General features: G+C 38.9%; 1 protein-coding gene across 5 annotated transcripts in view; it reads left to right on the forward strand.

The window, feature by feature from the left end:
• The window catches only part of COL4A5 (collagen type IV alpha 5 chain), a 158,790-nt gene that overhangs the window by 117,081 nt on the left and 27,539 nt on the right, over positions 1–14,170 (forward strand). For 3 of the 5 annotated variants that reach the window (XM_040442333.1, XM_040442335.1, XM_040442336.1), the window contains 8 exons: positions 93–191; positions 988–1,077; positions 2,448–2,587; positions 3,040–3,157; positions 3,686–3,766; positions 5,401–5,499; positions 5,576–5,626; positions 6,232–6,417. In XM_040442333.1, the coding sequence (XP_040298267.1) occupies positions 93–191; positions 988–1,077; positions 2,448–2,587; positions 3,040–3,157; positions 3,686–3,766; positions 5,401–5,499; positions 5,576–5,626; positions 6,232–6,417 (864 nt within the window). Of the gene's footprint in view, positions 1–92; positions 192–987; positions 1,078–2,447; positions 2,588–3,039; positions 3,158–3,685; positions 3,767–5,400; positions 5,500–5,575; positions 5,627–6,231; positions 6,418–8,294; positions 8,304–14,170 lie in introns of all 5 variants that reach the window. The other 2 variants (XM_040442331.1, XM_040442332.1) reach the window with 1 other exon arrangement.

Here is a 14,170-nt window from a genome sequence, read left to right on the forward strand (position 1 = left end):
TGGAAAATTAAACAGAAATATACCAAACATAAGACGCTTGGAAAACAACATTTCTTGCAGTTTTACACAATTGTTTCTGATATAACTTTCAGGTCAATCTGGCATTAATGGAGAAAAAGGCTTTAGCGGGATGCCTGGTTCTCCTGGATCACCAGGCCAAAGTGGACTTCCAGGATCTCCAGGACTACCTGGTAAGGAGAAAAGCACTACGAAGATGGGGGACAATGTTAATGTAATACACGCGGTCTAAGGCTACTTTCACACTAGCGTTCGGGGCTCCGCTTGTGAGTTCCGTTTGAAGGGGCTCACAAGCGGCCCCGAACGGATCCGTCCAGCCCTAATGCATTCTGAATGGATGCGGATCCGCTCAGAATGCATCAGTCTGGCTCAGTTTGTCCTCCGCTCAGCAGGCGGACACCTGAACGCAGCTTGCAGCGTTCAGGTGTCCGCCTGGCCGTGCGGAGGCAAACGGATCCGTCCAGACTTACAATGGAAGTCAATGGGGACGGATCCGTTTGAAGTTGACACAGTATGGCTCAATTTTCAAACGGATCCGTCTCCCATTGACTTTCAATGTAAAGTCAAAACGGATCCGTTTGCATTATCATGAACAAAACAAAAAAAAAAATTTTTTTTTTTTTTTTTTTGTTCATGGTAATGCAAACGGATCCGTTCTGAACGGATCTAAGCGTTTGCATTATAGGTGCGGATCCGTCTGGGCACATACCAGACGGATCCGACCTAAACGCAGGTGTGAAAGTAGCCTTACCTGCATTACAGATATCTCTGTAGTTGACTAATATTTGCATCTAATGTGTCAGATGATTCTCTTTATGCTAAATTACTGGGGAGAAATTGTTTGTTACTCCTATTAGAGAATATATTCTTGTCTTAAGAATTAGATCTATAGCAACATTTATATCTATATGCACTTTTATGCAAATTTACTTGTGTTATGGGGTAATTCATTTTCATTCATGTATCTAGGACCTAAAGGAGATGCTGGATTTCCTGGGCAGCCTGGATCAACTGGTCCTCCCGGACTAAAGGGGAATATGGGAGAGATGGGATTTCCAGGTATGTGCATTGCTGCTTTAGAGGTCACCTAAGCGACAATTTTAGAATTATATAAGCCCAAATCGGTCATTTAAGCTAGTCATTTATACAAGACAAGACCGGCACTCACTGGATGCGATATAGTTCTCTTTTTTATTTGTCAAATGAAGAACAACTGTGACGCGTTTCGGCTCGTAAGGTGGACCTTTCTCAAACAGACAAAATACAATGAAACACAAAGGTTTTAAATAGCCCCGGCAATACCGGATATGACGTCAGGTTACTATAGAAACCATATAAACAAAACAAAATAACCAAAGCAGCAGGAGCAAACCACTTGGGGTAAATATGAAACTGACATACAGTATTATTTATCGCAAAAAGCAACTAGCACGTAGGACAAAATATACTAGGTATGCAAAATATAATAAGTATGCAGAGAAGTTGAGGTGTACTCATATACTGTCCATCACGTTTTCTGTAAAAAAAAAAAAAAACAAAGAAAAATATACAATTAAAAACAAATATGAGTATTGTTCTTCATGTGACAAATAAAAAAGCAAAGGATATCGCATCCAGTGAGTGCCGGTCTTGTTTTGTATAGCGTACATGGGAGATTGATCTGGGACACGTGCATCACGCCACTGAGTAAACGGAGTGCCGACTGGACCATTGTTGGTTAAGCAAGTAATTGTAAGATTTTCTTTTGCCCAGAACAGAAGATGCTATCCGCCTTATGAGACGTTTTACTGAAATGCACAGTCACACTGTAATATTTGTTTTATGTGAAAATCATTTACACTATTTTTAATGGGCCCTAATGCTGTATTTTTCTATGAATGCATATTTTATCAATGACAAAGGGCAATCAGACATAGCTGCATATGTTAGGGTTCATATTACAGATCCAACACCTGGACCACCCAGATGCTACATGAAAAGTTAAATATGGGTCCAATACGTTTGTCAGTAAAAGCTTTAAGTCGAAAGTGCAATTATCCTTTAATTTGCCACACAATAAAGTGTCATTTCATAAATGGGATTACATAGGCACCTGTGCCAGTCATAATTATCATTATGTGCTGTACAAATTCATTTAGGAGAAATGTAATGCTTAGCTCTTATGACCAGCTTTATTGAGATATTGAAAATTTGCATTAATTGAATATATGTGACTATTAGTATTAGAAGAAAAATCTGGACCCCTGTCGTTCTTGTTTGCCTTTGTGTGAACGAGACCTTCCAGACCTGATGGAGAACCTTATATACCATATTACCATGTACCATTACAATGTCATCTGAGATTAGGTTAATTCCCAGGATTATAGAAATGCGTATCTGCTGTTTTATGGTCACATTTCTTTAAATGTAATTTACCCATATTCTCATAGGACCAAGTGGTCAAAACGGTGCATCTGGGCAGCCGGGGCGCCCTGGCTCACCAGGACCTCCAGGATTTAGTGGATTGAAAGGTGAAAAAGGTGAACCAGCATTTTCAGGCACTGGACAACCTGGTTTACCTGGCCAAAAGGTATGAACATTCCCATACTTGATATTACGTGGTTATTTTTGATTTGGCTAATTGTAAGGTAGAGATAATAAAAAAGTCACAAACTGATGTTCATTTGAGTTTGAGATAATTTTTATTACCAGTACTATAAAATTATATTTATAGGCTATGGATACCTATGGAACTTATTTATTATAAATTTACATGTATGTTCAGCTAAAAGATTATTGTAATTGGTTTTTATTAACAATTTGACTGTTTGGCTTCTGCATCTTCTATGTATCACAGTACATAGCAGCTGTAATGCTATTAAGTGATCGGTCCGTCAGACTGGTTGTTTGCCGGCTTGTTCTCTAGCTCCTCTCTGACGTCTATTGAACAATCTTCTAAACTGATTTCTATACAAATCAAAAGTTTAACTTTTACAGTCAACATATTGAGGTAATATATACAATACTTCTTGTTTTGTCTAGGGAGAACCAGGACCTGCAGGGTTTCCAGGTAGTAAAGGTGACACAGGAAGCCCTGGACTGCCTGGATTACCAGGAGTTTCAGGCCCTAAAGGAGATCCAGGCGACTCAGGATTTACAGGTACAAAAAATAGATCAATATGTGTACATTTTCAAATCAGTATACATTACATTAAAGGGTTATTCCCATCTCTTAACATCATTCTTGGTATATAGCATTAAAGTATAATTTGCCTGGGGTATGCTCAGTGTGTAAATTCTAAACTAGCATTGCTCTTTGGTATCTTTTTTTATTGACAGGCTGCATACTTAGTAAATTTATTTCTTAGTTTATAAAGTCCTGTGATTACAGCAGACTCAGCACTGATTCAAGCAGTGTGTGTGAGGAAGGATTGGCCAGTGTTATGTGAGCAAGCACTCTTGTAAGACAGTAACTGCATCTGTAACATGGCACACAATGTAACAAATTCCTTTAAGTGAATTAGGAGCTGAGCTTTAGGAAAAAGGCTCTACAAAAGTGCTGCACATGTGCTGTAGGTACTTGTGTTCTAAGACCACTATTAAGTCACTGTTTTTCACTGGAAGTGCACTTTAAATTAGATTTCTGCTCATTAAAAAATTACGGTGTCTTGCTTTTCTTGATATTTAGGTGCTCCAGGTCTTGCAGGATCAAAAGGACTTGATGGACCTCCAGGAAACCCTGGTGTCCCAGGCTCTTCTGGACCAAGGGGTAAAAAAATAATTGTAAACCTTGGATAGGTTATTGGGGCAAAATACATGTTCATGATACTTGGCTTTAGTAAATACAGAGTATATTTGGGTAGTTGACACAATACTATGTATGAACTACCGTATTTCCCTTTTGATATTTAAGAGAAAATAAGCCCAATAATGGTTAGGAAAAGAGCTGGTGTAAATTAAGATAAATGTTTTGGGGCCCACTGGCCTCACCCTCACCATAACCTCTTTTTGAGATGTTCAAACTTTTTTTAGCCAGAAAAGTGGCACAGGAGGAATGATAAATCCCCCCCATGTATTTTGCCATATATATTTGTGTACACACATATATATATATATATATATATATATATATATAGTGTGTTAAAAACTGCTATCATTTATCCAGGTCATTTATATATGTGATATTGCTGAGACAGTTATACTTTTTATAGTAATTAACACTAAGGTTACCTTGGGTGCCTTCACTGAAATCAGTACATGTGTATTTTTAGGTTTGTGTGGATTTTGGTGCATTTTTTTGGTGCAGATTTTAGTTCAGATTTCATGGGGCATTATTGCTTCCCATTAAAATCTTTGGAGAAATTGGGCTTCACAAAATCTGGAACATATCATGTTTTCTTCAGTGGAAGGACAGATTTTTTCCACAAATGCGTTCTGCCACATGTAAAAACACCATAGTAGTAATTCATGCAATGTCACATAATATAACTGGTAAATATTTTTGGATGTAAAAATTTCTTGTCTGTATTGTTTTGGATGGGAAGCAAGCAACAAAGTGCTTTTGCTCCCACCAACATGCAGTTACTGTGCTCTATTCTACCATCAAGTAGTTTTAATGCTCATACTGTTGTATGTGCTTTATATAAACATGTGAATACCTATCTGATACCTGTCCCTCGGATACCCACTTTTCTACAGTATGTATTGTGATACCTGAAGACCAAATTATAGATAAAGCAGCATGATCTAGTAATAGACTGTAGGGCCAATAGCATCGGGACTGCAAATTATTTCTGTATCTAATCTCAAAGTATGGTTAATTAAGAAAAGACTGTTCTCATTGCTAACTACCCATCCATTTAAGCTGGAGGTACAATGATATAAGTAAAATGGAAGTAAAAGGGATGGGGGAATAATAGCTGTTACAAAAGTATTACTGGATTAGCGATCATAGTAGAGCTCATGAGGAACTGACTAGAATTTAAGATGCTTACAAGGGGTCTTTCACACGACTGTATCCGTTTTGCAGTGCTCAAAACACAGATACTGGCCATGTGCATTCTGCATTTTTCCCTTATGCAGGTCCTGCACTATGCTACATATGCCTATTCTTATCGGCAAAATGGTCAAGAACAGGACATGTTAACATTTTTTTTTTTTTTTTTGCGGGGCCGCAGAACGGACATACCGATGTAGACAGCACACAGTGTGCTGCCTGTATCTTTTCCTGCCCCATTGAAATTATTGGGTCCGCATCCAATCGACAAAAAATGCAGATATGGGCCGAAATACGGTTGCGTGAATGCCCCCTGAGTATTTAATAAAAGAAAACAATTGTGAATATTTTGTATATTTAGATAATGTGTATCTTTTAGCACTAACTTAATGTATTATATTTTATAGGAGATGCCGGTCGCCCTGGTCCACCGGGATCTCCAGGCGAAAAGGGTCAACCGGGCCAAGATGGAATTCCTGGTCCTGCCGGCCTAAAAGGAGACCCAGGTCTGTGGCAGTCAGTTGTGACCACAACCTCTTATATTCCTGGATCTTTTTTAAATGCTGTATGCCTCTGTTTCAGGACTACCAGGCTTTGGGACACCAGGAACAAATGGATTTCCTGGGGCTCCAGGTATGGATCGATTTTCTTAAAGGGCATCTGTCGCCCTGATTTTGGACTGTAATCTACAGTAATACATGAGTAGTGCTGCAGATAAGGAGTCCTAATCACTATTTTTTATTTTCCTATTGCACCATTTACCTGCTCAAGGCTCACACCTGTGTTGAAATACATTGTCAGGACTGCTGTATGCGCACAGGAGTCCTCTCCATTATGTTAGAACAACACAACAGTCCAGACTTTGTATTTCACTGCAGCTTTGAGCGATGACAGCTTGGTAACTGGGAGCAGTAGGAAAATAAAAAAATAGTGATCTGGACTCCTTATCTGCATTACTGCTCATGTATTACTGTAGATAATAGTCCAAAATCAGGGTGACAAATTCCATTTAATTTACAATTTCTATACATTATAAGTTGTATCTGCCCATATAGAATTTATAAATCATATTAATTTGTCATAGCAAAACATTTCCTTTTTATTTGTATTTACGCCTGAGGAACAAAAAACTGAGAAAGTTACAGATCTGCTGTAGGCTGTGCACTCTAAATTATTAAAAGTTTAAATTATTATTAAACTTTTACCTTAAATGTAATTGTCCGATGTTGTATTTGCAGGTGCAAAGGGTGAGCCAGGATTTTCTGGTTCCCCCGGATCCCCTGGATTTCCTGGCGCTAAAGGAGACAGTGGTTATCCTGGACGTCCAGGTAGCCCAGGACCACCAGGACAACCAGGTCTCCCCGAACTAGTCAAACCAGGTCCTAAAGGAAATACTGGACCAGCAGGAACTCCTGGACGCCCAGGTAAAAACATTTACTCCTAAATGAATGTGGGTAATTCTTTTGCTACCAGATATTAAGTTTCAGAGTTAATTTTTATTTGTCCAATAAAAAAGTAAAATATCATTCCAAATCCAATAGACATAAATATGTATGTTTCTTTCCACTACCAACAGTAGTGAAAATAAACACAATAAAGATGTTAAGTATCAGCAAAACAATGTAGTATTGTAGGATGCAATAAGAGCAAAATATATCCAAATATAAATTGGGACATAAATAAGGTGACATAAAATGGGATATTTTCTCCCCTTACTGAAAGGCTAATAGCTGGTAGCAAAATACAGAGCACCTGTTTCCGCATGATGTCACTGAAATATGCTAGTGAGCACAAATAGCCTTGGCACAACCTGTGGCAGCTCAATTTATGGTCACCTAGTCCATGAACATAGTGAGCACTTGTAAAAAAAAATCATCGCCTTCTACACTGTGAAATTAAATCCATTGGGGCACAGAAGCATGAAAAAAATTTGGAGCCTTGTGTCTGCGATTCTCATTCCTGCACTCCATTGACTTCATCTCATTGCATTAGACGGCGGAATCCACTGAACATCAGTCCTCACCTTGTGTTCCATTTTTGTGGGCAGTATCTGCATATATTTGTTGTCTCTTATGTACAAGGAAAACATGACCGATATATGTCTGTGTGCATAGTGCTGTAGTGAGTGACACATACATTGGATAAAGGCCACTTGCCAGTAAACACCATGTTCACCTATCAATACTCTATTGGGTCTGTCGGAGAGAGAGCGCAGGCTAATACTATTTAGCAATGCCAATGAGTTATACGAGTTGCTATTCTGAATTTTTATGACACTATTTTCTAATTGTCAAAAAAATATCTTAACCCTGGTGTTACATGTAAATAGCATTATACAGGTTACACATAAGTAATTAGTAGCTCATGCTGAATTATATTAAAGTAACATTTAATGTTGGGACAACCCCTATCACTGCATACGTGTAGTCTCATAAAATCAGCAGGGGATACACCATACAGAAACTGAAATATGAGTTATTACTGGGCGTTTGATCTCACAGGCCATTAGATTTCTAAGTGAAGCTCTGACTTATAAGGGCATTTTAACACATAATTGGTAGAATATAAGTAAAGCACCAATGTATCATACGTTTCATTCAGTTTGGAAATGACAACTTGTATTTATTTCTTGTATGAACAAGCAAATCATTAGCTCTCTCCAACAGACAATCAACAGCGCCCGTGTTAAATGAGAAAAGTCTAGCACGTCCCGGCTCGGTCATGCTCTCCTTGTAAGCCTTGTATTTATTGCATGTATTGTGGGAACAAACCATTTTCATCTTGTTTATTTGTGCATGTGCTAATGTGGATAAAGCAAGCTATTATCAGTGTTCACAAAAGTCAGCAATTCGACCCTTTATCCCACAGGCCAGTAGGATAAATGCTGCACGTGCAACGCTTCGGTGTCCAGTCCGACATCAATTAGAAAAAAAAAAAACAGCCACCAGTATAGACATTTTAAGAGTAAAAACCATAAATTAACAGACCGGCAGATCAGTTTATTTCAAATATCATCTACAACCAGCAGCAGCGCACGTCTGCTGCTCCACTGGATTGGCCCTGCACATGGTTGTACAGCAATGCAGTGAGCACTTTCCTCTCCACTTCTGCATCATATTCAGTTACAACGCTGATAATAACTTGTTTCCACTGGTACGTTTGGGACTTGCTGAAGTAAAGTTTATGTAACCAGAATGTAGGATTTATTGTTGCTGAATATTCTAACAATCTTCGTGTTTCCCCCTCATTCATCTAATGATCAATATGGAAATGGATATTTGAATTGTGATCTCTCTTCCAGGCCCTGAAGGTCAGCCCTTAAATCCTAGATTATTGCAGATTATTATTATTATGTAAACTGACAATGTTAAATCACAGGCTATATTCAGGAACAGTGGTCTGTGGTATGCCAAGTCATTGATTTTGCTGTTACACTTACATTCCCTAAAGATCCTTACCAGCTATTAAGCCAATGGAGCTCTTTTTTAGTTGACAAAAACCAGCAGCAGAGTGTCAAGAGCTGGGACCATTCCTGAGACATGGATTAGTTGATCATATTGCTGTATTTTCAGAAGCCGTTCAGCTTCTATTAACATTATAAAGAAAAAGAACCCCAAATATAATATTTAAAGGCTATGTACACCTTAAAGTTTAAAGGGGTGTCCGTTTAATTAATATTGAAGAACTATCTTCGGTATAGGTCATCAGTATCTGATCAGTGGGGGTCTGACTCCCGGCATCCCCGCCGAACAGCTGTTTGAAGAGAGCGCAGCTATCGTATAAGCGCTGCCTTCTCTTCACTATTTACCTGCTCGCCATCACAACTGCAGCAGTGAGCAGGTGTAATTACATCATAGCCGTCCCATTCACTTCAATGGGATGGCTTCTATCTAACCACTTGAATAGCAAGGAGCCATCCTATAGAAGTGAATGGAACGGCTGAGATGTAATTACACCTGCTCACTGCTGCGGCTGCGGTTGTGAAGGCAAGCAGGAAAACCATGAAGGGAAGGCAGCACTCGTACTAGCATGGCCTTCTCTTTAAACAGCTGATCGACGGGCGTGTTGGGTGTCGGACCCCCACCGATCTGATATTGATGACCTATCCCGAAGATAGGTCATCAGTATAAATAAACCAAACAAAGCCTCTAACCCCGATGATGTTGTGGTCATTGACATTTAAGCAGTTAGCTAGTGGGAGGGAGCTTTTATATTGCCACCCTAACCTCAAAACAAATTGAAATAAATATGATCAAAAGGTCCCAGTATCCAAAAATGGTTTCAATAAAAACTGTAGTTCACTTGCCAAAAAAGCCCTTACACAACTCCATCGGCAGAAAAATAAATAGATGGGTGTCAGAATACACTGACACAAAGCAATTTAAAAAAATAATAATTTGTAAAAGTAGTAAAACATAACAACAAAAAAACATATCAATTTGGTATCTCCATAATTGTACTGTCCCGCAGAATGCAGTTACACTGTCATAATTGCCATGCAGTGAACACCATAAAGACAAAAAACTAAAAACCATGGTGGAATTAAAAGTTAACCAATTCACCTGATGTACCATAAAATGATGCCATTAAAAATACAACTTGCCCAGCAAAAATAAGCCCTCATACAGCTATAGCGATGGAAAAATAACAAAAAAGTTATGGATTTTGAAATGCAGGGATCTAAAAAAAATTCGTAGAATCTCCTTCCAAACTAGGCGGCATTCCTTAAGGGGTTGAAGAGGATCTGTCAGCTCTCCTGACAAGTATTTTTTTTAGCAAATGCCTGCATGTCTCCATGAAAAAAAGTAATTCTGAAGCACCTTGTCTTAGACATATGCATTGTGCTGGTCCTTTGTGATTCCTCCTGCAAATGTATTAATACATTAGAAAACTAGGTGTTACCATTCCCCTTGTATACCCTGACACTGTCAGCATTGACTGGACATTGTCAGATTGTGTAGGGACTCAACCTACTGACAAAGCAAATGGTTACACCAAGAGTCAATTTCTTAAAGAGGACCTTTCATGTTTTTTTAAATTCTAGATAAATACCTTAACTGATGCTGCCACCCTGCCTGTTTTTTTTTTTTATATTGCTCCTATGCCCCACTGTGCCCCCCTGCTATTTTCCTGCTCAGTACGTTAAGGCTCCATTCACACGTCCATTATAACACTCCGTTTCCGTTCCGTTTTAAATCGGAACTTTTTTTCGGATCCATTAATTTCAATTGCCTCAGCAAAAATGCGGACACCAATCATAGTGCTGTCCGAATCACTGAATCCATTCCGTTTTCCTATTTTCGAGTATGCGGATCCTGAAAAAAAATTAAGCTTGTCCAACTTTCTGTCAGTTTTTCTGGTCCGTTGTCCATTCAAGTCAATGGATCCGCATAAAAACGGATGACATGCACAAAACCATCCGAATGTCATCAGTTTTTTAACTCAGTTGACAGGACACAAGAAAAAAAATTAAGTCCAGCCCTCAGTGCCTGTGGTGAGAGAAGTTCAGGTCATCTTCTGCTCTCCTGCTCTCCTGCAAAATGGCATATGAAGTGGACCGATTGATCACTAGGATCCAGGAATGACCCTCTCTATGGGATACCAGACAAGAGGCCTACCAAAATAGGTCGCTAAGGGACCGGTGTTGGGAGGAAATTGCCCATGAACTTTTGCCATCCTCCTGGGACTCAGGCAACTTAGCCAAGAGGGAAAAAAAATAAGTGAGTAAATATATTATAATATGTGTAATTTTACTTTTCCATCTGTCCTAGAGCAGTATACTGTACGTGTTTGTCATTTTTTTTGTGCTAATTAGAAAATTGCAGCTTGAAGACATGTGGTTCACTGCATTTATCAGAGATTTCTTACACAGCTCCTACTACACCAAAAGCACAATAAAATGGCCCCTGTTCTAGAAGATGTCCTCTGTTTTCACCACTTTTTTTTTTTGGTGCCCTAGCAACATCTATTCCTCCTCCTCTTTTTTCTTTTTGAAAAAAAAATAAAAAAATGGAAACACGGAATGGATTCGGAAGCACTTTAGTAAAAAAACGGAAGGTTGTACTGAAAAACAGATCCGCAAAAAAAAGGAACGTTTATCTGGACAGGTAAAAATACTGACATGTGAATGGAGCCTAATACTGAGCATCGGTACAGGGAGGAGGAGACGGCAGGGTTTCTTAATGGGCGTCTCCTTCTCCCTGGCTATGCCGCAATCCAATCATAGCAGGGAGTGTCACAGCCAGGGAGAAAAAAAAGCTCACCTTCTCTCTGGCTGTGACGCTCTCCTTTGTGATTGGACCACGGCAGAGCCAGGGAGAAGGAGACGCCCATTAAGAAACCCTGGCGTCTCCTCCTCCCTGTACTGATGCTCAGTATTAACAGGGCTGTCAGTAAACTTACAGTATTACCAATATTATAAACAAGTATTAAAAGTAATTTTTTTAGGATCAATCAATGCCGGAGCTGTGTCTGAAGTTTTGTCATAAGACAAGCTGAGCGGCATGACGGCTTGGTTGTATTCTGACAGGCATGCAACACTGCACAGAGAACTTAAAGAGATTTTATTAATGCCACCTACTTTTGACAAGTGACTGAGAAAGAACTGTGTGTTCTTTTGGAATTATAGGTCACCCTGGAAATATCACATTTGCACAGAGAAATGGGTATCATGCCATGGCCATTCCCTGTTCAGAGATGCCTGGGCTTCTGTAATTGCTATAATTAGGTTGTGCAAATTACCTAGTTAATGCAATTATAAGGCAAAGTCTCACCTCGTAGAGTGCAGCACGTGATTTACTCTGTAATAACCAAGAAAATCAGCTGTGGAAGGAGAATCCAACACAACATTCACATATATCAATTTAAACGTGTGTGACAGCAAAAACATTAAAGAGAACCTGTCACCATAAAAATGCTAATTAATCTGCAGGCAGCATGTTATAGAGCAGGAGGAGCTGAGCACATTGATATTTAGTTTTATGGGAATTACAAATGAACGTGTAATTCATTTATATCCGTGCTCATTCTGAGCTTTGAAGTCAAGGAGGCGGTCCTATCAGGATTGGGCGGGTTCAGACGTCAATACACTAATGTGTAAGGGGGCCTTAACCCCTTTTCAACCAGCGCCATACATGTAAAAGATGTATAGGTACCATAGCCGCCAGGTGCCTGCAGTTTCATACAGCAGACAGTCAGTCGTGACCACAGCATCTGGACGTGCTTAAACCAAGAAGAGCACACTTCCAGATGTGCTCCAGCTCCCCTTGCGGGGATCATGGGAGCCCGAGTGTGTGTTTGCGGCAGCTCCTGTCCTCCTATATGACAGAGGCTGCTGCAAATTAGTTCCTATGGAGCCCCTGCCTGTACACTTCTCATAGACTCCAATGCTAATCCATTGGATTCTATGAAAGAAGCAAGCTAATGATTGCTTTTTATAGTTCCCTATGGGAACTATAAAAAAAAAGTGTAAAATAATATATTTAAAAATATAAAAATTCAAATTACCCCCTTACTCCAAAAAAAAAACAAAAAAACATAAAATATAAAAAAAATACACATCATAGGCATTGCTACATGCGAAAATGCCCATACTTTAAGTCTAAAAATATTTATCCTATATGGAAAACGGCAAAATTGAAAAAAAGTCAAAATTGTTGTTTCTCCTCCCACAAAAAATTTAATAAGTCATCAAAAAGTTGTACTCACAGTAAAATGGCACCAATGAAAAGTACAGATTGCCCTGTAAAAAGTTACCCCACACAGCTCCATACACATAACTACAAAAAACTTATAGGGGTCAGAAAATGGTGACAAAAGAAAAACTATACATATGTGGTATCGCCGTAATCGTACTGACCTGGAGAATGAAAGTAACTGGTCAGTTTTACTGTATAGGGATTGCCATATAAACAAATCCCATAAAACTGTAGCGTAATTGCTTTTTTTTTTCCAATTTCAGGTCTCCACTATATTGTATGCAATATTAAAATAGTGGAATCAGAAAGTGCAACTTGCCCCGCAAAAAACAAGTCCTCATACGGCTATGTGAACAGAAAAATAAAAATTTTATGGCCCCAGAAAGGCAGGAAGTGATAAAAGGGTTAAAGGGGTTGTCCAGTTTCCAATATTAATGACCTATCCTCAGGATAGATGATCAATATCAGATTGGCGGGGGTCTGCTTCTCCATCCTATTCACTTGAAAGGGAAGGAGCAGTTGTAGTAACACACTGTCCCAGCGAAGAGATCATCAACATTGGAAACTGGACAACCCCTTTAACCCACGCAGCCTGACCTGTGAATATGGATATCTTTATTGTATATCTAAATAGTTTTCTATGGATTTATACCATATTTGCCATATTTGTAGTGCAGGCAGTAAACAAGTTACAAAAAAATATCCTTGCAGCCATGGTCCTTGAGATCAAGGTGATTAAAATACACATGTGATCTGTTAGTTTAGACATATTTTCTGAATAACTTAAATCACCGATATTCACTTTAATACAAGTCCCATATCCTAAGACTTATCTGATTAGCAGCCATATTCACAGAATCTGACTTTCTATCAGTGTATATAATATTCTTGATTATTAGAGCCGATACAGCAATGACTTGGCATACTATTACAGTGTCAGGCGGTGTCACACATCATCTTTCATGACAGAGTATCATGGGTCATGTCATTCAGTAAGAGATGAAGTTTTATTTCTACCCAGGTTGGGTTAATTCTTGATGACTTTTCTATATACCGCCCTATAGTGCGTTAAATTGGTCATCATCAATAAGTGATAATGTTTACAATACTAATAAGCAATATGGTAATATGAGCTATGTAATCTGTCTGTATAATCACTTGATTTTGTGCCATACATAACAAGTGTTTCCATATGCTTGCGCAGCTGAGAATATACATAATTTACACATGGGCAAAATCTCATAATACATATAATGCCTCATTTCCACAGTAAGAACAGCATTCTGGCAACTTGTTTTTTTTCTACTAATTGCAATGTACCTGGAATAATGGTCCACTGCTGTAAATTGTGGTAAATACATATTTTCACTGACTCAAATTCTACCAAAGGCCGCTTTCAGACGAGCTAGTGTCACGCTCCGGACTCGCACCGCAGGACCCGTCCTGAACTTCCAGCATTGCCAGGGTCGCATAGCATTAT

Source organism: Bufo bufo, chromosome 8, assembly GCF_905171765.1.
Source record: "Bufo bufo chromosome 8, aBufBuf1.1, whole genome shotgun sequence".
NCBI lineage: Eukaryota > Metazoa > Chordata > Amphibia > Anura > Bufonidae > Bufo > Bufo bufo.